Source organism: Delphinus delphis, chromosome 4, assembly GCF_949987515.2.
Source record: "Delphinus delphis chromosome 4, mDelDel1.2, whole genome shotgun sequence".
NCBI lineage: Eukaryota > Metazoa > Chordata > Mammalia > Artiodactyla > Delphinidae > Delphinus > Delphinus delphis.
The window spans coordinates 15,688,972-15,716,487 of NC_082686.1; the positions used below are offsets into that span (position 1 = coordinate 15,688,972).

At 41.4% G+C, this 27,516-nt stretch overlaps 3 protein-coding genes across 13 annotated transcripts in view; 2 read left to right on the forward strand and 1 right to left on the reverse strand.

Annotated features, from left to right (window-relative positions):
• Positions 1 to 3,594, reverse strand: part of USP16 (ubiquitin specific peptidase 16) — a 30,191-nt gene extending 26,597 nt beyond the window's left edge. For 5 of the 7 annotated variants that reach the window (XM_060010417.1, XM_060010416.1, XM_060010414.1 and 2 more), the window contains exons 1-2: positions 3,443 to 3,523; positions 300 to 414 (exon numbers count right to left, since the gene is read on the reverse strand). In XM_060010417.1, coding sequence (XP_059866400.1) covers positions 300 to 318 — 19 coding nt within the window. In that variant the 5' untranslated portion in view covers positions 319 to 414; positions 3,443 to 3,523. Of the gene's footprint in view, positions 1 to 299; positions 415 to 3,442 lie in introns of all 7 variants that reach the window. The other 2 variants (XM_060010413.1, XM_060010419.1) reach the window with 2 other exon arrangements.
• A 55-nt stretch (positions 3,595 to 3,649) lies between these two features.
• Positions 3,650 to 14,978, forward strand: RWDD2B (RWD domain containing 2B). Of its 5 annotated transcripts, none has more exons than XM_060010427.1 (7): positions 3,752 to 3,871; positions 8,187 to 8,361; positions 11,781 to 11,865; positions 13,097 to 13,323; positions 13,437 to 13,504; positions 13,630 to 13,992; positions 14,564 to 14,978. In XM_060010427.1, the coding sequence occupies exons 4-7, from the start codon at positions 13,117 to 13,119 to the stop codon at positions 14,808 to 14,810; spliced, it is 885 nt and encodes a 294-aa protein (XP_059866410.1). In that variant the 5' UTR covers positions 3,752 to 3,871; positions 8,187 to 8,361; positions 11,781 to 11,865; positions 13,097 to 13,116; the 3' UTR covers positions 14,811 to 14,978. The 5 variants fall into 5 exon arrangements, with proteins under 5 accessions (XP_059866406.1, XP_059866410.1, XP_059866409.1 ...); XM_060010426.1 differs by having other exon boundaries at positions 11,784 to 11,865; XM_060010423.1 differs by lacking the exon at positions 8,187 to 8,361 and having other exon boundaries at positions 3,650 to 3,871; positions 11,784 to 11,865.
• Positions 14,979 to 24,131: 9,153 nt separating this feature from the next.
• Positions 24,132 to 27,516, forward strand: part of LTN1 (listerin E3 ubiquitin protein ligase 1) — a 65,229-nt gene continuing 61,844 nt past the window's right edge. Inside the window, exon 1 of the mRNA XM_060010428.1 lies at positions 24,132 to 24,266. Within this exon, the coding sequence (XP_059866411.1) occupies positions 24,132 to 24,266 (135 nt within the window). The remainder of the gene's footprint in view (positions 24,267 to 27,516) is intronic.

Below are 27,516 nucleotides of genomic sequence, written 5' to 3' on the forward strand. Positions count from 1 at the left end.
TGCCCCTAGCCGCGAGGCGCTCGCCACACCTCCCTTTCCCTTCCAACTGCTCCGCACCCACTGGGGAACCTCGGGGTCCACCGGGTCGAGGAGGGCGCCAGCACCAACAACTCATTGGTCAGCTCCTGGAACGGACAGGACACGAGGCCAATGAGAACGCGGTACCGGGCCGAGGCCAGGGAACGTGCTTAAGGACGAGGGCCTTCAAGAGGAGAACGAAGTCGGGCAGGAAATTCGGACTCCCGGCGCGCAGGAAGTCGTGCGAGCGGTGACTGCGAGGCAGTGGGAGCAGAACTCACCCACGGCGACAGCGCCCATAACTGCATCCCTTAATGGGCCCTCGGGCTGGGCAGCCTGCTCCGTCTTCCTCCGGGTGACGAATTGAGAGCGACAGAGCGGAAGCCAGCGTGACCCCTAGAAAGCAACAACTTCCGTTACGCAGCATTATGGGAAGTGGCTTTGGCCCCAGGGTCCGGCGGCACTGACGACAGTTAATCAGCGCCTGCGCGGGGCTCACACCGGAAGTCTGAACGCGGCAGCCCCTGGAAGCTTGGCTGTCAATGAGTATTTCCCGCTCGCGTGTGACTCTGGGGTTATTGAAATACTTCCAAAGTATGGGTACCAGGTGGTGGTGGTCAGCACTTTGGAGTCTCCTGGATAGATACCTTACTCAAACACATCGCATCTGAAGGCTGGCTAAGAGGGGACATTTAAAGTTCACGCTTTTTTCCCTAATTCTGTCCAGTCGACTTCTAAAGTTGAATATGTAAATAGTCTTGAACTAACCTTGCCGACACAGGGTAAAATTTACAAATATTTACTGTTTACTCGTTAGAAATAGGTAAGTGCCAAGCCCTCTGTAAAGTGAAATAAACATAGGCCTCATCGCCCTGGACTATAGTCTTATGCAGAAGACACAATAATTGCTAGGAAAAAAAGATGCAGGTGGCAATAGAAAAGCAGGCAAGGGATATAAACAGGTAATTCACAATAAAAGAGCATGATATGAAGAAATATTCATCCTTATTAGTAATCTGATAAAACTAGGTTAAAGTGGCATCCTAGGTACTTCCCTGGTGGCGCAGTGGCTAAGTATCCGCCTGCCAATACAGGGGACACGGGTTCGATCCCTGGTCTGGGAGGATCCCACATGCCGCGGAGCAACTAAGCCCATGAGCCACAACTACTAAGCCTGCGCTCTAGAACCTGTGAACCACAACTACTGAAGCCCGCGTACCTAGAGCCCGGGCTCCACAACAAGAGAAGCCACCGCAATGAGAAGCCCAAGCACTGAAACGAAAAGTAGCCCCTGCTCGTTGCAACTAGAGAAAGCCTGTGCGCAGCAAGAAGACCCAACACAGCCAAAATAAATAAGTAAATAAATAAATAAAAAGAAAGTGGCATCCTAATGTGTCCAATCGGGCAGAGTAACGGTGGTTAAATTTGGGGGGAAACTGGCTCTCCTGCTCTTTACTGCTATAAGTTTTCTTCATTCAGCACATAGGCTTTTTTTTTTTTTTCTATCCTAAAACAGGCTTAGGGCCATTGTACCACCTGCTTCCTCTTCCTAGAATGCTGTTCCCTTTTGATCTTATTCTAATTTTGCTCACACTTTAAAAGTCACTTCCTCACAAAGAATTTGGCTGCACAATCTAGGAAACATAGCTACCCGATCACTCACATCACCTTATTTTACTTCTCTACCCAGCAATTATCACTATCTGGTATTTTTCTTTCATAGTTACCTACATTACCTCCTCCCCCAGCCTATCCCCTTGCCTCCATAGATACACAGAAACAAGGAGATATAAGTTCTTTGAGAAATGGGACATCTTTGTCTTGTTCATAGCTGTATCTCTAATACCTGGAAGTGTTTGGAACACAGTGCTTAATAAATACTGAAGAAATATAGTCATGAGAAATGCTTGTACAAGAATGTTCATAGCAGCCTTATTCATAATAGTTTAAAAACTGCAAACAGCCCACATTTCCATCAAAAGAGGAATGGAAGAACTGGTATAGTCACAGTGGACTACAGCAGTCACTGTGGTATAGTCACAGTGGAATACAACTAAGCAAAAAAAAGAAATTACTGATACACACAAAAACATGGATGAATCTTTATACTGAAAGAAGCCTTACACAAATGTACCTACTGTATAATTCCATCCATATGAAGTTTTGGAACAGACAAAACTAATTGTGGTGGGAGAAAAAATCAGAGTAGTGGTTGCCTCTTGGGTTGGGTGGGGACTGACTGGGAAGGAGCATTTAGGAACTTTCTGGGGTGCTGGTAATGTTCTATATCTCAATAGGATTTGAGTTACAAAGGTGTTTGCGTTTGTCAAAACTCAGCAAATATACATTTAAGATGTTCATTTCATTTTTACTTCAAAAGAAAAAACTGATAGGGATAGAGTAGGATAATCAAATAGCTCAGAAATCCCATTAGGGGATTGCAGATAAAGAGGGAACTTTAGGGGGCTTTGGGAGACCACAGTAAGTTAATGATCACTCAAGAATGCAGGTTTGCCTAACCACAAAACCATACAACAGAAGTATGAGGCATGCCTCAAAACAATAAAACAATGGTAGCATGAGACTCACATCCTGCCCAGTGAGCTCAGTAAGTTAATGACTCCTAGGACATGCTCTCTGCACACATAAAAAACAATAATTTATGGAAAGGTGACACTTCAAAGTGAAAGACCCTCATTGTACTGAGACCTAAAATAATTTTCCATAGTGCCATAACAGTCCCGGCTTGACCATGTAGGGACAAGAAAAACTCCCCTGCCCAACCTGGAGGAGGAGCTGATGATGGAAACATGACATCTACTCAAGAATGAGGAAGAAGGTGGTCTTTTTCCCCTCCCCACTTTTCCTTTGATTATAAAAATGTAACCCACGAAGTACTCGGGGCAGCACAACGCTCGCCTGCCCGCCTGTAAGCCTCACAAGCGTCCTATTCTAATAAGTCACTTCTTATCCATCACTTTGCCTCTGGCTGAATTCTTTCTGCCCTGAGACATAAAGGAGCAGAGCTCCTGGGAGCGCCCCCCCCCCCAAAAAAAAAAAAAGAAAACGCCACCTAGCAGTTTCAGTAGTACCTGACATCAATGGATATCAGTTTACAAACCTCATTTATGAGATTTCTACAATGAATATGTAACATAAAGGAAAAAGTGCATTGTGTATATTTAGTTCGTGAAGAAAAACATTTTTAATTACTCTCGTGTTGGAGTCGCGTTCAAACTGTCCTTTTATTAGCCGGGACAAGTTTCTGTGCATGCACAGGGTCCTTCCTAAGGTCGCCAAGGCCAGCATCCACGCTCAACTGTTCCTATTGCCTTGCTACTCAGCGTCCTTCAGGGACCAAGAGGATCGTTACTGCTCGGGAAGACCTTAGGAATGCAGAAAGTGGGACCCCACCACTACCTACCGAATCCCGAGCTGCATTATATACCAAGATCCCCGAAAGATTCCGCTGCAAGTTCAAATTTGAAGAGCGTTATTTTAAAGGACCATTTCCTGACTCAGGAAACTTGCCGGCTATGCTTCTCACTGACAGTGGCAGCAGCTGGGAAACGCCAATCCGGGAGAACAAAAACTCCGCGACCGAGAAGAAGGAGGCTGGGCCCAGGAATCCCACTGGTCTCTGCTCGGGCTTCCGGGAAGAGCGGGCCTACAAGTGCGCATGCGCCAGCCCCGGAGGAGTCGGTCTCGCTCTCCCAGGCTGCCGGGCCAGAGCGGTTCGTAGACTTCCGGTTGCCTAGCCCTAGAATTTTGAGGCTCCCTCCGCATGCGAATTGAGCTGTCCGTACAGCCAGGACACTCGGGGTTACAGCACCGAGGCGGTCCATGGCTCGAGGTGAGTCCCTGTCCACTGGTGCTCAGCGGGATTGGAGGGGTCCCTCGCCGCAGCGGCCCCTTCCACGTCCCGGGAAGTTGGCTACCTGGTGGCACCCCCTTCCCACGACCTTCTCACCGCTCATTGGTTAGAGCTAGCTTCGGGGTTTCATGGCCCCGCCCACCCTCCCCGCACCACCCCGCTACCCTCGCCCTTCCCTTCACCCCCGCCCCCGGCCTGGTCAGTCGTTAGGGGCGAGGGTGCCTGCGTATCTGGCTTCGGTAGTGGCCCTGGCAACTTTCTGAGACGGTTAGGACTCGGGCAGCGAGACGCGCTCCTCCCTTAAAAAAAAAAAAAAAAAAAAACTTGGTGGGGGGGTGAAAAGGATTCCGCTCAGGAAACTCAAGGTTCATTCTGCGTTCTTACAACATTCATTAAAATCTCGAGTCAGAAACTTCTCATAAGGGTGTTTCTGGGACTGAAATCTCATCTACGAAAATAATTTGACAAATCACTTATTGTGACATCACTCGCGTAGTTGTCCACCCGTAGGTCTATTAGTCCCAAACTTTACTGGTTCCATTTCATCTTCCAGACCTCTAAACTCAATGAGGCCTCCTCCCAAATTCACTCACTCCCTGACTGAGTAAACAAACGTGCCTTTAAATAAATGTCGATTACTCCCCAAATTATATCTTCAGCCGGATCTCATAATTGTACATCTAACTGCCTGCTGGACATCTCTGCTTATAGGTGTCCTGATCGGCACTTCATTACCTAGTATGTCTAAAACCAAACTTCAGATTTCCATCATCTTCCCCATCTAAGTAAATGGCAGATCCATTCTTCCAGTTTCTTAAAGCCTTCGAGTTATTCTTACATATCACATATAATTCATCAATAATCCTATTGGTTCTATACGAAATCTATGTCCAGAACATGAACAGTTGCTTACCACCTCCATCGCCATACCTTAATCCAAGCCACTATCCCCTGTCCTCCTATCATTGTAGTGCCTACCTGGTCACCCTGCTTCCATCGTTGTTCCCCTACCCTCTTCCCAGCAGTGAGTGCGGGCCTCTTCATAAGTAAGTCAGACCCCTCCAGTGGCCTTCCATATCAGTCAGGATAAAATCCCAAATCCTAGCCATCCCTATGAGTTCCAACATGAACTGCCCCATATTTCCTTTCTAACCTTGTGTCCTTATAAAACCCTGCCCCTGGCTCATTCGGCCCCAGCCGCCTGGTGTAGCACCATCCTCTTTCATGGACTTTGGACATGCTGTTCCTTTTGCCTGGAAAACTTTTTGCCCAGTTAAACACATGGCTTTCTTCTTCAGTGCCTTCAGGTCTCTTCCCTGCAGTCACCTTAGCAGAGAGGCTGTCCCTGACCACCCCGTGTAAAATTCAACCACCCACCCTGCAACTTGAGCCTTATCTTCTTTATCTTCTTCATAACCGTTATTCACTGGACATACATATATGTGTGGGTTTTGTTGTCATGGTCTTCTCCCACTAGATTAAATCTCTGAGAGCGGAGTTTTTTTTGTTACGTTTATCCATTGTTATAGTCTTAGTGCTTGACACACAATAGGTGCTCAGGAAACATTTGTTGGGCTTCCCTGGTGGCGCAGTGGTTGAGAATCTGCCTGCTAATGCAGGGGACACGGGTTCGAGCCCTGGTCTGGGAGGATCCCACATGCCGCGGAGCAACTGGGCCCGTGAGCCATGGCCACTGAGCCTGCGCGTCTGGAGCCTGTGCTCCGCAACGGGAGAGGCCACAACAGTGAGAGGCCCGTGTACCACACACACACACACACACACACACACACACACACACACACACAAAAATATATATATATATATATATACAAAGTCTCTAGAGAGTAAAGCAAACATTATATTTAATGGAGGGAGGCATGTGCAGTTCTAACAGTGTAGAGAAGAGCAAATATCATTAGGTCTGGAAAAAATGTTTGGGGGTCAGATAGGTTGGGATACTATGCATACTAAACCCTCTTGTTAGAAATTCATGGTGCATATTGGCATCTAACAATAAAGACTCTGAGAAATCACACACAAAAAGTGTGCCATATAATTTATTGTCCTAGACTTCTCTGGTGATCCAGTGGTTAACACTCCATGCTTCCAATGCAGGAGGCACGGATTCAGTCCCTGGCTGGGGAAGTTCCACATGCAGTGAGGTGTGGCCAAAAAAAAAAAGAGTTTATTGTACAAATGGGGTCACTTTTGTCTAGGATAAATACTAAACCAGTCAGGACAAGAAGATGACCCATGGTCACCCTAGAGAAACCTATTGAGCTTTGTGTCATTTAGCATTTCAAGAACTTATTTAAGAACACAATGCTTTATGTATTTTTTTTCCCCAGCATGGCATTGACACCCTGGTAAGGCATTTTAAGGACATGAGTTGAAAACCACTGGGATTAGGAATGATTAGGTGGTGTTGGCATTGGTTTATACTCTGATCTGTGGAGACTGCCTATAGTATACAAGGCATTATTTTCATATTTCCCTGATTCGTGTCCAGTTAATCCTAATGAAGTCAACACCCCACCACATTAATCATTCCCATAATCTTTGGTGTTTTTGACAGGACCCACTGCAGCTACTGACCTGACACCTCTGAGTAGTTTGCACTTCTTTTTAAGTGGAAGAACTTTTTTTGCTCTTTAAAAGTACCATAGAGTGAACTAGCTAAATTGTTGGCCAAATACCATTTTCTGATGTTAAAGAAATGACCCAACTATATTGGATGAAATAAAGAAGACTTGAATAAATAGACGTGTTCTTAGAGGGCTTATAATGGATCATGCAAGACACCCTTTGGGAAGTGGATCCGCTCTCAATACGCTGGCATTTTGTGATACTGTGTCTTTGAAACTAACAGCCAGATGGTGAACTGGGATAAATTCACTCTGTTACTGACCAGGGTTCTTGGCTTCCTTAATCAATAGAAATTGATAAGAGGCCAGACAAGAAATTCAGGCAGGGCTTTATTGGAACCCCTGCTGCAGCAGGAGGGAGTGAAAACAAGTAACAAGTTCCCTTGCTCACTCCGGGGGCAGGGGGAGCTGTTTCCTTATATGGGGTGAGGATAGGGGTGGGTCCAGGGGTCGGGGTGGTCTGCCTATCCCCTTGGTGGTGCTGTGTGGCTTTTTGGTCTTTTTGTATGTTGTTCATAATTTGCCCCAGTTGCGCCTGCATGTAGTCAAATTTTTAGTCCCTTATAGTTTCTTTGTATTTTTTTGCTCGAGGAGACATTTGTCCGCCTGCAGGCACTGCAGCAAAAGGTCCCAGGTCCCAGCCTGTCTCAACTCTATTGGGTAGCTGTCAGGGTTGTTAGCCAGTATGCCTTTCCCCCCATCCGCCGGGAACCTAACACACCTCCACCCCATTCTCCCAGACCACAACACTGTTGCCCAATCACCGATTATGTGACCTTTTCCCTAATAGATAGTTGGCGCCCTCTTGCTTGTTTCAGTATACTTCTATCAGACACTGCATACAATCAGTATAATGACAATGTGGAGTGTGAATTGATGGTTGATGGAGAGATTAGAGGTGGAGGCCAGGTGAGAGGAGTCATGGTTCTGGAAGGAAATAGATGCACACTCAACTTTGAAACTGAATAGGCTGTTTCATAAAGGGGCTATTTACAGAGGTGTGGCCACGTTTAAAGGAACCATGACTATCCCTTGGCTGAAAGTTCTGCTGGAGCTAAAGAAGAAGGGCTGCCTGCAGAAGCTTGGTCATAGAGGGTCACAGCCATTGTCAGAATACCACCAAAGCAAGGAAGGAGTAGTGAGGAAATACCCTAGCCTCTTTCTCCTCCCATCCTCCCACTTCCTGCCGGAGCATTGGCTGAACCCAACCACAAGGAAGGCAGAAGACTTGGGTGCTATAGGCTATAGAGGTCAGCTGTCCAGAGTCCAGGGCAGGGAAAAGAAGGGCCAAGAATGGATTTAGAGGATAATCAGAAAGTAATCAGCCCAAGAAGAAATATTCCAAACGATGTGTCCCTGAATTAGACCTTGGTAGTTGAGCTTGTGAAGAAGGGACAGGTTCCGGCCTATGCTGTTTTTCTTGTGCTTTCCTGCCTTGCACACCTGTTCTCTCTCCCCACTATGCCTCCTCCTCCCTTGTCTAAGTCTTACCCTTCCTTCAAGGCTCAACCCATATCTTGCTGCCTTCCTCAAATCTTTCCTGATGACCTATTTCATTGATTATGCTCTTATCTTAATCCTCGTGATAATACCTATACTGGTCATTAAGCACTTGGCCTTTTTACCTTCATTGTTCTATATTTTATTAGATATAAGTCCTGATCTTTGAACTAAATAGAAAGTTCCAAGAAGGAGTGAAGGATGAAGCTCTACATATAGTAGCTGCTTGATAAACCTTTACCAAAGATTAAAAGGAATTCCATGAAGACACCAGTAGCTGAAATAATGGTGTTTGATTTCACGGAGTAAATTCTCATTGAGAAGGTAAGCCATGTTTTCCTGTGCAACAATGGGATTGAGCTCTTCTTTTCCATTCGGAAGAGTAACCCTTATTTTTTTTCTGGTGAATTTAGAAGTACTACATGCTAATCATAAAACGTCAAACAATATAGAAGCACACAAATTAAAAAGTGAAAATCCTTCTCTTCTTCCCTCTACCCACATTTAGCCAACTGTTAATAGTTTGGTGAATTCTCTTTGTGATTTTTTTTTCAAGTATGTGTGATGGTATAAGAATGAATAGTAATATCATTATTTATTGATTAAGATTATTTATATTGCTCTACAATCTACTATTTTAGGTAACCATATAAAATGAACATCAGTGTTAATATCCATTTTTAATATTATCTCATAATATTCTACTGTTTGAATATACAGGCATACCTCATTTTATTGCACTTTGCAGATACTGTGATTTTTACAAATTGAAGGTTTGTGGCAACCGTTGAGCACATCTATTGGTGCCATTTTTCCAACAGCATTTGCTCACTTTGTGTCTCTCTGTCATCTTTAGATTGGTATCCAGAAATCCAAGGGTACCAACCAGAAAAAAAAAAAGAAAAATTTAAGCCCTAACAAAAACCTGCTGTATCTAATAAGGTATCAAGAAAAGTACAGTCTAGCAAAACAGAAAACATTTAAATAATAAATACTGTATACCAGGCAAATCCCACAAAAACACTGTGGCCTCTCCCCTACTAACACCAGCAAAGGGAGCCTAGATTCCATCTTCACTGAGCTGTAATAAGCACCTAATGCCCACCCCTTGTCAGAAAGGTGCCAAAAATGTCTGAGTTGGGACCCAGGACTTTCCTCCCTGCTAGGCAGTAACAAGGACTGCACTACAGTGTCAGTGTCAGCCCCATGTCAGGTCCATGTCAGACCACATGAAGAGTTTGTATGTCTGCGTGATGCAGCAATAACAAGGGACCCTCTTTTATCCCCTTCTGGGGTGTTGTCAGAGAGGTCTAGTGGAAAGTCAGAGCTCTCAACACCACCTACCATTAACAAAGCCACCCCTAACCCTGGTGTTAGTGGAGGCCACCTGGGGAGCAATAATGAGGCACTCCTATCACTCCCAACCAGGGAGGTATCCTTAGAGGTCTACAGTGGCACTAGAACTCCCATCCTCACCCAGCAGTAATGAAGAACTCTCTCCACTCCCTGCTTACCTTAGATGTCAATAAAAGCTGAGTAGGGAACCTGGATTTCTATCACACTTGGTAGTAATGAAGCAGCACCCACCTCTTCCCCTCCTGAAGCAGTATCAGATAAAGCATGCTAAATTGGAAGATTTAAATAATATCCAGAGTCTCTTAATACCCCATATGTCCAAGTTTCAATCAAAATCGCTCATCATACCAAGGACAATGACAATCTCAAACTAAATGAAAAAAGAAAATCAATAGATGCCAATACTAGAATGACAGAGATGGGAGAATTATCTGACAAAGATTTTAAAACCCCTATCATAAAAATTTTCAACAGGCAATTACAAACACACTTGAAGCAAATGAAAAAAATAGAGTCTCAGTAGAGAAACAGAAGACAGAAAGAAGAACTAAAAAGAAATGTTAGAAATGAAAAATATAACAACCAAAATTAAAAACACAGTAGATAGAATCAACACCAGAAGGAAAGGAGCAAAGGAAAGAATCAGCAAACTGGAAGTTACAACAAAAATTACCCAATCTGAATAACAGAGAGAAAATAGACCAAAAATAAATAGAGTTTTAGGGACATGTGAGACTATAACAAAAGATCTGACATTCATGTCATCCGAGAAGGAGAGGAGAAAGAGGACAGAACTGAAAATGTACTTGAAGAAATAATGGCTGAAAATTCCCCAAATTTGTCAAAAGGTATAAACAGATTCAAGAGACCAGATTAATGTCAAGCAAGATGAACCCAAAGAAATCCACATTAAGACACATCATAGTCAAAGTTCCGAAAACTAAAAGAAAGATATCTTGAAAGCAGCAAGAGCAAAATGAACCTTAGCTATAAGGGTAAACAATTCAAATAACAGAGCATTTTTCATCAGAAACTATGGAGACCAGAAGGAAGAGGCATAATACTGTTCAAATGCTGAAAGTAAAGAACTATCATCCCAGAATACTTATATCCAGTGAAAATATGCTTCAGGAATGAAGGAGAAATCAAGACATTCTATGATAAAGGAAAACTAAGAGAATTTGTAAGACTTACCCTAAAAGAATGGCTAAAGTAAGTTTTCTAAACAGAAAAGAAACAATAAAGGAATTATGGAGGAAATATCATGACTGAGCAAAAATATAAATGAATAAAATGGATTTTCCTTGAGTTTTCTACATCATATTTGATGGCTGAATCAAAAATTATTACACTGTTGTTCTAAATATATGTAGAAGAAAAATTTAAGATCACTATATTATTATTTTTTTAACATCTTTATTGGGGTATAATTGCTTTACAATGGTGTGTTAGTTTCTGCTTTATAACAAAGTGAATCAGTCATACATATACATATGTTCCCATATCTCCCTCTTGCGTCTCCCTCCCTCCCTAAGATCACTATATTATTAATGGAGGAAGGTAAAAGTAAAAGTGACATAAGTTTTCTGTATGTTACTGACACTGGTAAAATATGATACCAGTAGACTGTTATAATTTGTATATACATATGTGTGTAATTATATATATATAATATTATATATATATAATTTAGAGTAACCACTAAAAAAGCTATAAAAAGAAATACATGCAAAAACATTATAGATTAACCAAAATGGAATTGCAAAATATTTTCAAAAAGGCAGGAAAAAACCCCCAAAGAAATAGAAAACAAAATGGTTGACTTAAGACATAACATATTAATATTGCATTAAATGTAAATGTCTAAATACTATAATTAAAAGATAGAGATTGCCACACACATACACACAGAGTTATCTCATCCAAAATGTCAATAGTGCCAATATTAAGAGATGCTGAACTGAGTCTAATTAAAGTCTAGACCCTAGACTTTCAACAAATTCATGTTTTCTACTGCATACACACTGCTGCTTTCCAAGGTAGCTGGTGTTGACAGTACTGAGCCTTTCTGAAGTTCTGCAGCTCCCTTCCCCACCTGACCAAGTTAACAGAGGGAAGAAAGCTGAAATCTGTCAGTTATAATTCATTCACCCCTTTCCATCTTCCAGAATTTTGTTGACAGCTTTTATCTATTATTTCCTCTCCCTTTGTCTTTAAGAATCTGTTCCTTTACTCTAGTTTAAATGGGGGAAAAATAGAGAAAGAGAAATAAATACCTGTGCTCAGCCTTCGTGTTTTATTAGAAAGCCCCACAATTTTTCTTGCAAATGAAATTAAAATCAATTTATCAAATTCTAAAAAACTTTTTTAAATCATATTTTAATTAGCAGATTGGTAACCTTTATAACCTTGGAGTGAGGAAGACTTTTCTAACAAAGATTCAAAGTCCAGAATCTGTAAAAGAAAAGGCTGGTGAGTTTGCATCCTTAAAAATAAAAACTCATGAATGGCACACACAGACACAAAACACCATAAAAAGACTATGTATTAAGAATTTTTTTAAAGGAGGGGACTGTGTAAAAATTTTAAACTTCCATGTAGCAACTTTCTGGAAGGCAACTTGGCAATATCTACCAAAATTTTTAAATGCTGTATCAACCAGCCACCTGTACAAACTGATTCTTGAATATACAGTATTCACAGTTCAACATGCAATATATATAAACTACCATTATAGAAGTATTCATAATAGAAAAAATCTGGAAGCAACCCAAGTGCCCATCAGTAGATAACAAAAGCAATAAATTATGACATATCTACATGATTCAGTATGACAGTCAATCACTAGAAAGAATGAGATAAAACAATATGTGCTGACAGTGAATAGATCTGCAAAATATATTTGGGGGGAAGAGGGATAGGAAGTAAGGAAAAAAGATGTGCATATATGATCCCCGTAGATACATTTTAATTATATATTTAATTTATTTACACATACCAACATGTGTTTTCCATATATGTATAATGCCTAAAATGTTTTCTGTTTCTGAAACACCTAAAACTCTGCCTTGGATCGGGGACTTGGACAGATAGGGGAAGCAGTCACCAGCAGCAAACTGTATCTTCATTTTATAACCTTTCTCTGCCATTTGAATTTTATAATCTTGTACTTTTTTTTTTAATGTTAACATGGGTTACTTGAGCTGTGGGATAATTAGCCTTTATTCTCCTTTTTTCACATTCTTCTACTTTTTAAAAAACTAACTAATATTAAGAAGGAAAAATTAACCGTCCACATAACTAACTCTCTTCCTTATTCTTTTCATTCTAATTTTCCAAGGTAACCAGTCAGAGCCTCTGTCCTTGTTATATCATTGATATGGTGTTTGACTACATAATTAGTTTACTTCAATGTAATTGCTCATTGTGGCAGCTCAAGATGCCACATCAACTATCTAGAAACAGAGGAATTTGGTGCCTGCTTATTATTAGAGTTTTATGGCTCTCATTGGATTGTCCTGTTCTTTGGGTCCTTAGCATATTACATCTGAAAGTAGAATAGCCAGAAGGTATTCTGATTAACTTTCATATTTTATGAAGAAATCAAATTTTCAATAAGTTTCCATATTCAGTAAGTACCCATATTGAGTTCTCCCAAGATTGTATAATACTTGTAAATGTCTCTATTATCCTATCTTCCTAGAACCCTACAGATATCCAAAAATGGTTGAGATTGAACAGGCAGAGGCCCAGCTCTCTGAGTTAGACCTGCTAGCCAGTATGTTCCCCGGTGTGAATGAGCTCATAGTGAATGACCAGCTGGCTTTAGCAGAACTAAAAGATTGTATTGAAAAGAGGACAATGGAAGGACGATCTTCAAAAGTTTACTTTACTATCACTATGAACCTGGACATATCTGAGGAAGCAGTGGTAATTCAGTTTTACTTTTGGAAGCATGTTTCGTGTTTACTTTTGAAACATGTCTCAACTTAAAACAGCCCTTACGGCATTTTTTTTCTCTCTCTTTTTTTGTTTTTTATCAGGTGATGTTTTCTCTGGCCTGTGTTCTTCCCTTTAAATACCCTGCAGTTCTGCCTGAAATTACTGTCAGGTATGTTACAGAAACTGGCCAATTCTAGAGGTCAAAACTAATCTGAGAATAAAAGCAATTCTCAAGTTTGTTTTCTGTTCCAAGAAAATTGATTTAATTTTTTAATCCCATATCTTTTCCATCAGATCAGTATTATTAAGTAGATCCCAGCAGGCACAGCTGAATACAGATCTGACCACATACCTACAAAAGAATTGTCTTGGAGATGTCTGTATATTGAATGCCACAGAGTGGGTTAGAGAACACGCTTCTGACTATGTCAGCAAAGACAACACACCTTCCCCTGTTCCAGGAAGTACAGTCCAGCCAGTTGACCTCATTCTCACAAGACTCTGGATCTACAGCCATCACATCTACAACAAATGCAAAAGAAAGAACATTCTAGAGTGGGCAAAGGAGCTTTCCCTATCTGGGTTTAGCATGCCTGGGAAACCTGGTATTGTTTGTGTGGAAGGCCCACAAAGTGCCTGTGAAGAATTCTGGTCAAGGTTGGCTTTCACAACTTTTGTATGCCTTGTCAATAATTTTAGTACTAAGCACGATACTAGAGATGTGGAAATCGGTATGTATGGGGACTCAGTCTAAAACAGCACTCACATATGATCAGCATCACTCCCTTCACCTGATACAGGGCGCAAAGAAGATGCTCTGTAGATAGATGTTAAATCGAGCCCCTGCCCAAGATGGTGTCTACTGTTCTCTCCATGTCTATGGATCTGATTCTCCCCTCATCTTAGTGATGCTGTAAATTGTGAACCCTGTGAAACAAGGGGGTTTCTAATCTTCTCATTTCTGAGAAGTCCCTTTGGGAGGTCGAGATTCAGCAATTTCCACATTTCTAAAATGCTAATACAAGGCAGTGATAATGGCAATAAGTGAGTTTGGGGGTGGGATTATAACCAGAATCATATTTGATTAAAATAAAATCCATGTGAGATAAAAGTAGATTTCTTTACTTCTAGGAAAAGGCACTGAGAAATCTGTTTCATAACTTCTATTTTCAGTGCCTTAGAATACACAACACATTTTCAAAATTTCTACTCTGAAAATTTCTTTCAGACTCAGAAAATTAAACTGGAAGAGAATTTTAATTCGCCATCGAGAAGACATTGCTTTTGATGGTACAAATGAAGAAATGGAAAGACAAAGAAAATTTTCAGTTTTTGAAGAAAAAGTATTCAGTGTTAATGGAGCCAGAGGAAACCACATGGACTTTGGTCAACTGTATCAGTTTTTAAATGCCAAAGGATGTGGGGATGTTTTCCAGATGCTCTTTGGTGTGGAAGGACAAGGAGTAGAAGAGTAGTTGAAAGTGTTTTGCTACTGTTGGTCTTTTGACTTTCTCCCTGACTCTTTCTTGAAAGATTAAGTAATTTCCCTTTAGTCCCATTCTAAAATGTTAAGGGGGAGAAAAAGAGGAAAAGTAGTATAGCTGAAATGCATCTGTTAAAAATATTCATGATTGAATGCGGAACTGAGTTTGGTTTTTTTTGTTTGTTTGTTTGTTTTGCGGTACGCGGGCTTCTCACTGTTGTGGCCTCTCCTGTTGCGGAGCACAGGCTCCGGACGCGCAGGCTCAGCGGCCATGGCTCACGGGCCCAGCCGCTCCACGGCATGTGGGATCTTCCTGGACCAGGGCACGAACCCGTGTCCCCTGCATTGGCAGGCGGACTCTCAACCACTGCACCACCAGGGAAGCCCAGAACTGAGTTTTAAATTATAATCTTAAAATTGTTTATAGACATGTCTTGACATATAAACTACCTATTTTGAAAGAGAAGTTAATTATATTTGAGGACGATAGAGTTGGTGTTAACTTGCCACTTATTCCCAATCCCCTTCCCCTTTATCTGCCTCCACTAAGAACCTGGGAAAGCTTAATGCTCACTCTCTCCAGGCTCTCTTGCAGCTGGTGGGGGGGCCAGGGAACCTTTGGGAAAACTTTTGCTTCCCTGATTAAAATGATAGATGCAGCTAGGGCACCTCTTCCCTCTCCTTCTGTCCGAAATACCAGAGTGATGGCTGGAGCTGCAGTAGTCCTTTCAACCACGAGGGAAGGAAGGGCCAAAAGAGCCACAGAGATGCCAGTCCTCAAGCTGTTAAACTACTGATCGGACACTAGCCGCTGCCTATCTCTAGACAGCTTATTATGAAATAAAACCAGTTTATTTATATTTCTGTGTCTGTTACTAGCAGTTAAAAGCGAGTTTGCCAAATAGATTTTTTTCAAAGCATTAGTTTTGCATCTGCCCCAGGCACTTGATACAAAGATTAGTGAAATTTTTCTTAAACGGAGTTTTCAGTTCATCTCTATTTTTGTATACTCATGCTCTGCCTCTGCTCCTTGGCTCACCTCACAGAAGGCTTTGAAGCACGAGCACAGCTCAGACTTTTTAATAGGCCTCAACTATTCATCAAACTGGTAATTTAAAGCATTCGTTTTTGGAAAATTGGATTTTGACAAATTTTTCTCTCTGGAAGTGGCTTTCTGTAAATTTATTTTCAGCAAATTGACTTAGAGTCAAATAAACACACTATCTGGATTTTTTTTTTTTTTTTTTTTTGGCGGTACACGGGCCTCTCACTGCTGTGGCCTCTCCCGTTGCAGAGCACAGGCTCCGGACGCGCAGGCTCAGCGGCCATGGCTCACAGGCCCAGCCGCTCCGCGGCATGTGGGATCTTCCCGGACCGGGGCACGAACCCGTGTCCCCTGCATCGGCAGGCGGACTCTCAACCACTGCGCCACCAGGGAAGCCCCACTATCTGGATTTTGAGGCCCTCCATAAATCAGTTTCCAAAGTGTTTATTAAATATTTACTAATTGCTAGCACTCAGCTTGGTACTGTGTGTTGGGTATTCCTTGAAAAGTCAGACTTGGATAGAGGAGTGGGCATGGGGGACATAATGCATTGTTTATCTTAGTAAAAAGTTGGAGGCAATGTACCGTGCCCATCACTAAGTGAATTAGTAAATACATTATGCTACATACTACCCAAGTAAAAATCAAAAGTAATAAAGTGGAACTAACAAGGCAATGTGGATAGATCTTAAATATAAACACAAATAAGAATCCGAGTGGTATTCATAGCACAGTGCCTATATTGGCTGCATATCTCACGGTGCCTCCTCAGATTCCCTCCATGCTGCCCACCTCCCCAGTGCCCTGTCAGTTGGCCTGGAAATACTAGTCCTTCCTCTGCTGCCACCACACAGCCAGCTGGACCAGCTGGACGTTTAGTTTCTGACTCCCTCCAGCCACTTCCAGATTTGGGTGAAATACCCCACAGCGCGTGAGACTGACATCCCTAGAGGCCACCAAAGGGGCCAAATGATGCACATGTTACTTTCAGTAGGACTAAATTGCTATAATTTTTTTAGTCTTTATACATTATTTTAATTAAAAACACATTGTTATGTGTAAATATATAGATCTCAAGTATAATATAAAAACATAGACTACAATAATGTAGCATTATAAGTTTTCTTCCCAGACAGACCTGTCAAATTTAGACATTGGACTATCAACACAGTGACCAAGAAAAGTACAGATTTTCCAACCTCATGATTAATAAATTTTTTTGAAGAGTGGATGGAAGTATTAGAAAACAGCAAATTAGATGGTCCTGCCTACATTATATAATGTAAGAGACACAATAAAAGCTGTAAGAAACTATAGTTAAATGTTAGAGGCAACATAGCTTTCTTAGACTTTTACCAATGATGATGTACTTCATATATAGACATCCTTAAATGTAAAATTGTTCAGTATGTATCTTTATTCCACAGTGACAGTTTGTCATGTATTAATCTGAAAAATATCTTGAACTGGAATCATCTATAAAGAAATAATGACAAACCTTTAAAAGAAACTTAGTCCCAAATCAAATCATGTTTAAAAATTAAAAGATCTATAGAAAGCAAGAGTGGAGGCAGGAAACATTGGCTACATGTCCATTTTTTATTTGTAAAAGTAATACCTGTACAAACAATAGTATTATTGAGTCGAGTAAAACAAAACAAAATTTAAACATTCTAAAATTAATCCCACAAGCCCAAGTGTTCAGTTTGGAGTAACAAAGTCAAAGCCAGTCCTACCATCTGCACATTAATTTGATAAACTGCATTAAAACAACAAAAATACCACATCTGCTGTGGTGCACAACGGATGATTACTTTCGGCACTTGTATAAAAATAACTGTGACACCGTTTTGTTTTTGGTTTTGGTTTTAGCTGTGTATCAGGGAAACCCAACATAACGTATCATTCATGAAATTCCATTAAAGCTACAAGGCAGCCAAGAGTTAAAGGCATATAAGGGCAGGTGCACATACATAACTTGCCAGTCCGCTGCCCCCCAAAACAATTATTACAACTACATAGTACAAACTGGGCCCGCAAAAATTCTGCAAAAGGGGGTACAAGGAGCATGTGCTTCCACTTAAGCACAATCTGGCAATCTGATCCCACCGCGTCGAGGAAGGATGGAGACCTTAATGACCTTTGCGGACCACTTCGAGGAACAGGGCCTGGCGAGGGAAGATTCCGGCTCATGATGAAAGGCAGGTGCCTGGCTACCTACGGAAACCGGGGTCCCGAGCGGCTCCCAAGAGCGCTGGGCCTTAACGGACACCACGGCCTTCTCCTACAACCCCGCACCTCCCCCGTGCAGGACCGCCGCACATGCAGCTACAGAACGCAGCTGGGAGGGGCCCTAGGACTCTTCACGCATGCGCCCCGCCTTCGTCGGCGCGCCCCAGAAGCACTAGCCCGTGAGGGTGGGAGACGTGGTGAGCGCAGGTAGCGTAACCGCAGCTGGGACAGCTGGATTCGGGTCTGGTGAAAGGATTCTGACCCCGGCTTGAGTCCTGCGCTTGTCTTTCGGAAGGGGTTCCTGCAACCGTGCCAGTTGCAGGCCTGGCACTGAGATACGGTTTTTGTTGGGTTGTTGTTGTTGTTGTTGTTTTTTAATACTTATCTTTTACTCTCTTGGGATTTCCCGGATGTTGCTAACAGCTGGGATGATTGGAGGAATGATGCTCTCTGGGACCTGAGTGGCACCTTCGAGGTTCAGGGTGTCCTCCGATTTTAACCAGGGAATTACTGAAATGAAGGATTAATTTTTTTAATATTAAAAATATATATATTTGGTTTTAAACTGATATATTTTTTTGAAAGAAATTTAAGTAGTTTCAGAGAAGTTTAAATGACATGTGTTCTCAACACTATTGTCTTCCTGAGATAGTTTGAGGTTCTAATTTATGATTCTTTAAATAACACTAAGTTTAACCCAAAATGCAAATGATAGGAAAAAGTGATTTTTTTCATAAAGAAAATTCTTAAGTTCATTGGCCTAAAGTTCTTATTTTACCTGAGTTCTTTTTTAAAAATTTATTTTTTGAAGTATAGTTGATTTACAATGTTGTGTTAACTTCTACTTTACAGCAAAGTGATTCAGTTATACATATACATACATTCTTGGAAAAAGTAATTTTTGATACACCATCACTTTTGTTCTTAAAATATTTTCAAATTATGTATTTTCAAATAGTTCCTAAATAATAATTTGCTTTGGATGATTGAATATAGGCATTTTGCTCATACCGTATGGAGGCTTAATTCCCCCCCCCGCTCCCCAGGGTGTTTGGCATTTTGGATTTTGTAAACTTGTTCTCTTGCTTTTCCCCACCCCCCAAAATATATGTAAATAAGTGTAAGCAATATATTTTTACTAGAAAAGATGACCATTGTAGAAAATGTACAAATAACTGGATGTAAAACTCACCCATAATCTCCTGCCTAAGAAGACAAATTTTCGTTTTATGTTTTATTTTTTAGTATATTACTTTTGCATATATGTGTATGTCGTCTTCCTTTTTTAAACAAGTCATACTGTACATGCTGCTTTGTATCTACCTTTAATTAAACAATAGGTTGTAAACATTTCCATTATATTAAATATTTTCAAGACTGTCTTGTATTCGGTTGTCTGAGTGTACCGTAATTGATTTCAGCAGTTCACTGTTTTGGTCGTGAGATTGTAACATTTTTGGTTTGGTTTGGTTTGGTTTAGTTTAGTTTCAAAAACAAAGCTGCTCTGAGTGTCCATTATTATTCCTTCAAGTTAGATTTCTAGAAGTGGAAATTCACTCTTAAACTCTGGATTTGTCTTGCCGATTGCACTTGTGAAAGGTTGAGAAATGAACATTGCAAGACCTCTAAAATTTACTTTGCCCTAGATTTTTACCAACACTGATTATTATTTTGCCAGTTTAATAGATTGAAAAATCTACATTGGTTTATGTTATTTCAGTTGACTTTTAGAATGGGCTAATACTTTTTACACGTGTACTGGTCAATTATATTTCCTCCGTGGTGAATTGCCTGTTTATGCCTTATTTATACCTAAATGAGAAGCCTTAAAATATTTATTTGTAAGAACTTTTTTTTAACAGTAAGCATATTAACACCTAGTTAATGTTGCAGATGTTTCCCATGTTTGTCTATTTGTTTTTTCTGACATAGAAAAAAAAAACTTTCAAATTAATGTTACTGAAATGTATCAATCATTTTCTTTATGGTTTTCTGTCTTTGGAGCATTGACTGGGAATGCTTTCCCTACTCCAGGATAATTTTAAAATATGTCTATATAACCTTATAACATTTTTTGTTTTAAAAAATTTTATTGTGAAGTAGATATGTAACATTCATACTATTTATCTTACTATGAATATTTACCTTATACAAAAAGGTAAAAAGAAGTAAAAAATGAATAGTCATAATCTTACCAACTAGTTTAAGAAAACTTTACCAACAAGTAAAACTTTACCACTCTACTACACAAGTGTGGTTGAAATCCTCTTGTGTACTTCTGCTGATTACAGTTCTGTTCCTTAGCAGTATTAACCCCACCCTAAAGTATTTATCATTCCCATATATTTCTTTTTTTTAAATTAATTAATTAATTTAATTTTTGGCTGCGTTGGGTCTTCATTGCAGTGCATGGGCTTCCCATTGTGGTGGCTTCTTTTGTTGCAGAGCACAGGCTCTAGGCACGTGGGCTTCAGTAGTTGTGACACACAGGCTCAGTAGTTGTGGCTCACGGGCTCTAGATCGCAGTCTCAGTAGTTGTGGCGCAGGGGCTTAGCTGCTCCGCGGCATATGGGATCTTCCTGGACCAGGGCTCGAACCCGTGTCCTCTGCATTGGCAGGCGGATTCTTAACGACTACGCCACCAGGGAAGTCCCCCCATATATTTCTTTGTACTTTAATGACGTGTGTGTGTATCCCTGTACCACATCTTATGGCTTCATTTTTAACATTCAGTCATCAGCAATTCATTTTAGAGTGCTGCATGAAGTAGGTACTAAAGTTATTTTCTCAGAAGGTAAGCAGTTGTTCCAATGATATTTGCTGGATAATCCATATTCTTCAGACATTTGAGATGCCACTTTTATCAGAGCCTGAATGTGGGTTCTGGATTTGCCATTCTATTTCAGCTTATTCCTAACAACACTGTTAGGATTGTTACGGCAATATCTTGAGTTTTGAAGTTTAGAAGGACAAATCATTGCTATGCCTGCCTTTCAAAATATCTTTAGCTATTCTTTCATGTTATTCTTTCATGTGAACTTTTGAGATAGTTTTGTGATATCTGAAAACAAAATCTTACTGAGAATTCTTTTGGGAGTACATAAGTTACAAACTTAACTTTCAAGATTTGACATCTCAGCTATTGTAATTTCCCATCCTCTCTCTAGTTATAACTCTTTAAATTTTTGTAGCTTTTTTCCTCTACGTACTGCACATATATATTGTTTAATTTTTATGTATTTTGGATTTTATAATTATCTTTAATTAGGTCTTTTATTTTAGAACTTGTTTATTATTTTATAACATCAAAATTGATGTTACAATCAGATAGGACAGACTTCTCTCTTCATTGTTTACCAAAAATATCCTTTTGATTCTCCTTTTATTCTTCCAGATAAACTTTTAAATCATGTGTCCAAAGTTTATTAAGACTTTGGTTTACATTAGAGTTATGGATATTTTGATTAGAATTGACATAACATTACCACTTTGGTAGGCACTGTTTAGAGTACTCTGGTTTACGAGGGTCTCATCTTCAAAAGAGACAACCACTGGGAACTGTTACGTAACGGAGACTATTTTCAAATGCCCAAACCAATTATAAAATGGTGTTCTAAGGGGCTTCCCTGGTGGCGCAGTGGTTGAGACTCCGCCTGCCGATGGAGGGGACACGGGTTCGTGCCCCGGTCTAGGAAGATCCCACATGCCGTGGAGCAGCTGGGCCCGTGAGCCATGGCCGCTGAGTCTGCGCGTCCGGAGCCTGTGCTCCGCAACGGGAGAGGCCACAACAGTGAGAGGCCCGCGTACCGCAAAAAAAAAAAAAAAAAAAAAAAAAAAAATTACATAATAAATACATGAATATATTCTCCTTGTATAAAATAAAATCTTACAGGGAAGGCTTAATTTCCTTTGACTATAATTCTTAACCCTAATCTCTTTTCTTGCCACCTCTTTCCCCTAAGGATTAACTTCAATTATCAGATTGGTATGATCCTTGCAGCCTTTTTTTCTGTGTATTTACATAATATATATGTATCCATATAATACTGTTTTATAAATTTTTTAGACACAAATGGTATTATGCTGTACATATTACTCTATTTGCTTTCAATTTAAGAATGTCTTAGAATTCTTCCCATGTACGTACAGATAAACCTCTTAACTGCTGCCTAATAGTCCATAGAATAGATATAATTTACTTAGCCATTCCCCCAATGGATAGACACTAGGTTGTTTTCAATTATCTTGCTATTATAGTGTTTTAGGGAACATCCTGCAGCATGTCTCTGTATGTTTTTTTTAATCAGGGTCCAGTCAGGAAAACAGAAACTTCACTACTTATTTAAAGAGAAAAAAATTTAACATGGGAGATTGGTTAAAAACGAGTATAAAAGCAAAAGGAGAATCCTGAGGTAACAGAGGTGATTACTGCACAGCAGTTACTATCACTAGGGCTAGTAAAGGAAAGAAGGAAAGAAGAGGTTGGGGTAATTCGAATTTAGAAGTTTGGAGGAGGGCCTGGAAAAGCTGGGGCTCAGTTCAAGCCTCTGAAGAGAGGGTGGTGCCTGGCTGTAGTTGCTCTCCGGAGCTCAAAGAAGGTACTCCGTGATGCTGGGCCTCTGACTTCTGAGAAGGGGGCACCACTGGCCGTCTTAAGAGCTCAAAGGAGAGGGCCCATGGAGCTAGGACTCATACTTCGGAGGGGAAAGGTCCTGCCTGGCTGCTGCTGGTACCCCTGAGGTGTGCAATTAGGTTGACTCTGGTGGTCGAAAAAAAAGATGGAGACGGAAAACAACTGCTGCCTATACCAATTGCTGCTACCAGGGCAAAGAGCTGCTGCTGAGATGATGCTAGCAGTATGCAGAAAGTCGCTTCTTCCTCTTCTCTTTCCGTCTCCTTCTAGTCCATTGTCCCCCGCCCCGCCCCCCCCCCCACGTTGAAGGAACCTAACAGGAAGACGGCTGACTAAAGGAGAAATAGTCTGCAGAGCCTCCGTGTCATGGAGTCGATTATAATAGGGTGAGTGTGTGCGCATGAGATAATAACCAGCAACATGTGCTTATGTTTCTGTGCTGTGATTCTGAGGAGCAAAATCACTAACTACAAAACCTGTAAACTTCAAATTTTAAGAGAGACTACCACACTACCCTCTTTTCGAAAAGCTGCACTAACACTTTTGATATGGGGGGAAAAAACGCGGGGGGGGGGGCGGATTTAGAGAATATTGCCTAGAGCACTACTTTGCAAATTTTAACAAAACCTGGGAACATTGTTAAAAATGCAAAATCTGATTTAATAGTCCCAAAGTGGGCCTGACAGTCTGCATTTCTAAGAAACACCCAGGTGATACCGATAATTGCTTTTTTGGGGGGCGGGGGCTGCGTTAGGTTTTAGTTGCGGCACGCGGGATCTTCCTTGAGACGTGCGGGATCTTTTCGTTGCGGCACGCGGGGTCATCTCCAGTTGTGGCCTGCGGGTTTTCTCTCTAGTTGTGGCTCGCCAGCTCCAGGGCGCGTGGGCTCTGTGCTTTGTGGCACGCTGCCTCTCTCGAGCTCAGCGAGCTCAGTAGTGTGGCACGAGGGCTTGGCTGCCCTCTGGCATGTGGGAATCTTAGTTCCCCGATCACGGATGGAACCCTCGCCCTGTGCACTGGAAGGCGGATTCTTTACCACTGGACCACCAGGGAAGTCCCGATAATTGCATTTTAAAAAGTCTAACATTGTCCCATCTTCCTTCAGCCACTACTGTGTCATTCTATTGCTACCCTTCTATGAAAACACCTCCCTTATGGCCCATGCCGATTTCCTACCCGCTAAGCAGGGAACAAATCTTTGCTGCAGGAAAGGGAAGAAGCAGGATTTAGCGCTATGCTTGGCTTCCTATTGGGCAGGGGTCACGTCAACTCAGATGGGCGTGGCTCCAAGTGCGACATATCCCGCCACGGATGGCCGGGACGCGGCAGAAGGCGGGAGCGGAAGTGGGGCGGCATGTGGGCGGGTGGGTGACGGAAGGGGAGGGCCAGGGGAAGGCGTTCCTATGGGCCCTTTTCCGGTGCAAGGGGCCGGAAGTTGTGGCCCGGCCGTGTCAACTGGGGGTCTGAGGTTCGAGAGTGCCGCTGAGACCGCGACCATGGGCGGGAAGAACAAGCAGAGGACCAAGGGGAACCTGAGGGTGAGTGCGGGGTGGCCCAGCCAACCTAGGAGTCCTCGCCTCGCAGTGGCTGGCTCCGCCCGGCGCAGGGCCGGAGGATGTGTGCAGCGCGGCAGTGGGGAGGCGTGTGTTTGCGTGTCGAGTGTGACCTCTCTGTTGTGTGTGCGTCCCCGCGGGCGGGGTGGATTATCTCTGAGCAGATTGGGGAGTCGTAAGAGAAAAGATGTTCCGTGCCAGAGCTGTCCCCACCCGAGCACATCCCCCCCGCCCAACATTTTCATTAAGAATTGGTTCCGTATCGGCTTCAAGAGGAAGGTTATCTGCCCAGGGTGGCAGGGGTGAACAAGGGAATTGGGTGGGAAGCAGTTAAGGTGAGCCTGGTGTGCAGGGTATCTCGGATCGTGTCGCTCCTTCGCTCATAAACCTGCTGTGGCTGCCCACATCCCTCGGGGTAAAGGCTAAAGCCGTTACGACGATACATACACGGTGCATGGTCTGCTGCGGCCCCTTTCCACCTCCGACCCCATCTTCAACTCCCTCCGCCTCGCTCACTCCATCTGGCCACGCTTATCTCATCACCGAAACTTGACCTTGCCTGGCAGGCTCCCCGACGCTCTTTTGTTAGGTGCCTCCAAATTTTGCCCGAGATATCTCAGTGAGGTCTCCGGTGATCACCCTATTTTAAGTTGTAGCCCTCCACCCCGCTCCCTTTTCTCCTTTCCTGCTTTATTTTCTTCCGTTGCATTTATGACTTCTAACATATTAGTTGACTGTCCCGCTTCATTTACTGTCTTGCTTCACTAGGATATTAGTATAGGATATAAGTATCATGAAGGCAGGCGTTTTTATCTGCTGCTGTTATCCTCGGAGCCTGGAACAAGGATTAGCATATAGTAGAAGTTCACTAAATACTTGTTTAAACCCCAGAGTGGACTAAACCTACAAGATTGGGGATGCCGTAATGATATTTTTTATAGTACTAGGTTTATTATGGCACAGTCTAATTTTATGAGGATGCTTTTTTCCTGTTTGTGAAACAATTCTTGTGATTCCAGTACCACATTTTCTTAGATCTGTCACTTAATCTGTTTTGGAGGTTAATAATAGTAACAGTGATAATAGTAACTTACCTTAGTACTCTCCTAAATGCTTTACTTGCATCCTCATTTAACTTTAAAAAATGTTCTCAATGTTTACTTTTGAAATATTCCAAATATTAGCAACAACTCATAATTCTTTACCTAGAATTACCAATTGTTAATCTTTGGTCACTTTTGCTTTTTCTTTCTAAATATATGTATTTTGCTGAACCGTATGAGAAGTAGTTGCAGAAATCATGACCCTTAACTTCTAAATACTTCAGCATGTATATTCTAAAAACAGCGCCATTCTTCTACATAACCGTGAGCAATTATAACATGCAGAAAATTCAACTTCAGTATAATACTATTATCTAATAGTATACATTATTGTATTCAGATTTCTGTAGTCATCTCAATATTGTTCTCTATAAGTTTTATTTAAATATAGCATTTAAAATTTTTTTTAAATTTATTTTTGGCTCTTGGTACACGTGGGCTTTCTCTAGTTGCAGTGAGCAGGGGCTACACTTCGTTGCGGTGCACGGGCTTCTCATTGCAGTGGCTTCTGTTGCAGAGCACGGGCTCTAGGCACGCGGGCTTCAGGAGTTGAGGCACATGGGCTCAGTAGTTGTGGCTTGTGGGTTCTAGAGCACGGGCTCAGTAGTTGTGGTGCACGGGCTTAGTTGCTCTGCGGTATGTGGGATCTTCCCGGACCAGGGACCGAACCCATGTGCCTGCCCTGCATTGGCAGGCGGATTCTTAACCTCTGAACCACCAGGGAAGTCCCTAGATATAGCATTTTAAAAAACATCCAAGATCCATGAAAGGATCACTCATTCCATTTAGCTATCATTTAGATCTAGGCAGTTTTCCTAGTGCCTTTTTTTGGAGGAAGATTCTTTTATGACATGGACAATTTGGAAGAGTCTAGGCAATTGATTTCCTTAACTTAGATTTGTCTAATTGTTCCTTATAATTACATTCAGGTTAAACAGTATTTGACAGAAATGCTTCATAGATGATGTGTAATTTCTCAGTGCCTCTCACACCACGGGGACACATAATGTCTGTTTATTAATGAGACACATAATCCCATTATTGGTGGTATATGTGTAATCACTTGATTAAGGTGATGTCCATTGTATAAGTGTCTCTTTTTATTGGCTATTAACAAATAATATGTGGAGTAGTAATTTCAGAATAACCTGTTCTCTCATAAACTTTCACTTAATGGTTTTTAGCATCCTTTGATAATTCTTGCTGGAATCAATTATTATTATGGTGGTTTGAAAACTTATGTTTAATCTTGACTACACCTAAGTAATGATTTAGTGACTGTTGTCTCATTTTAAAGATGATGATTCTGAGGCTTTGAGAATTAACTTGCCTAAATTCATGTAGTCAGGAAGTTGTGGAGTTGGGATTTGAACTTCAGAGTGGCAGTCATTCATTCAACAGAAGAGTTTGAATACTGAATGCCGTGTTTTCAAAGATGACAGAGAAATTTTCTGTTCTTGAACTATTAGTTTGATGATAGATAAGTAAGCAAATAATTATAATATATTAAAGAATTATGATACAGGTATCAGAAGCAAAGTGGGAGAACAGAAAAGAATGGTGATTGACCGGAGAGGCAAATGTTGAAAACATGAATGTGTTTTCAGGGATAAGTGGGAGTTTGTCAGGGAGAGAAAAGATTACACAAAGACCAAATTGTGGATAACTAATAAGAACATGCTGTGTAGCACAAGGAACTCTACTCACATACTCTGTAATGGCCTGTATGGGAAAAGAATCTTAAAAAAAAAAAAAGTGGATATATGTATATGTATAATTGATTCACTTCGCTGTACACCTGAAACTAACACAACATTGTAAATCAACTATACTCCAATAAAATTTTTTAAAAAAAAATGTGTTTGCTGTTTGAAAAAAATGAATAAAAAGACCAGATTGTGAAAAGGCATGACATATTTGGGGAACTTTGTATTGAGTTTGGAACTAGAACATAAATGGTGGGAACAAAAGGGAGCAGGGAGGAGGAAGTGGGACAAGGGAAGAAAAAAGTGTTAGAAAGATGACTGGAGAGGTCGAGGCCAGATGGTGAAAGATCCCGAAAGCTTCCTGAATTTGGTCTTTAAACTGTAGACTCAGGATTGCCACCTCAAATGTTATACCTCTAGAAGCCA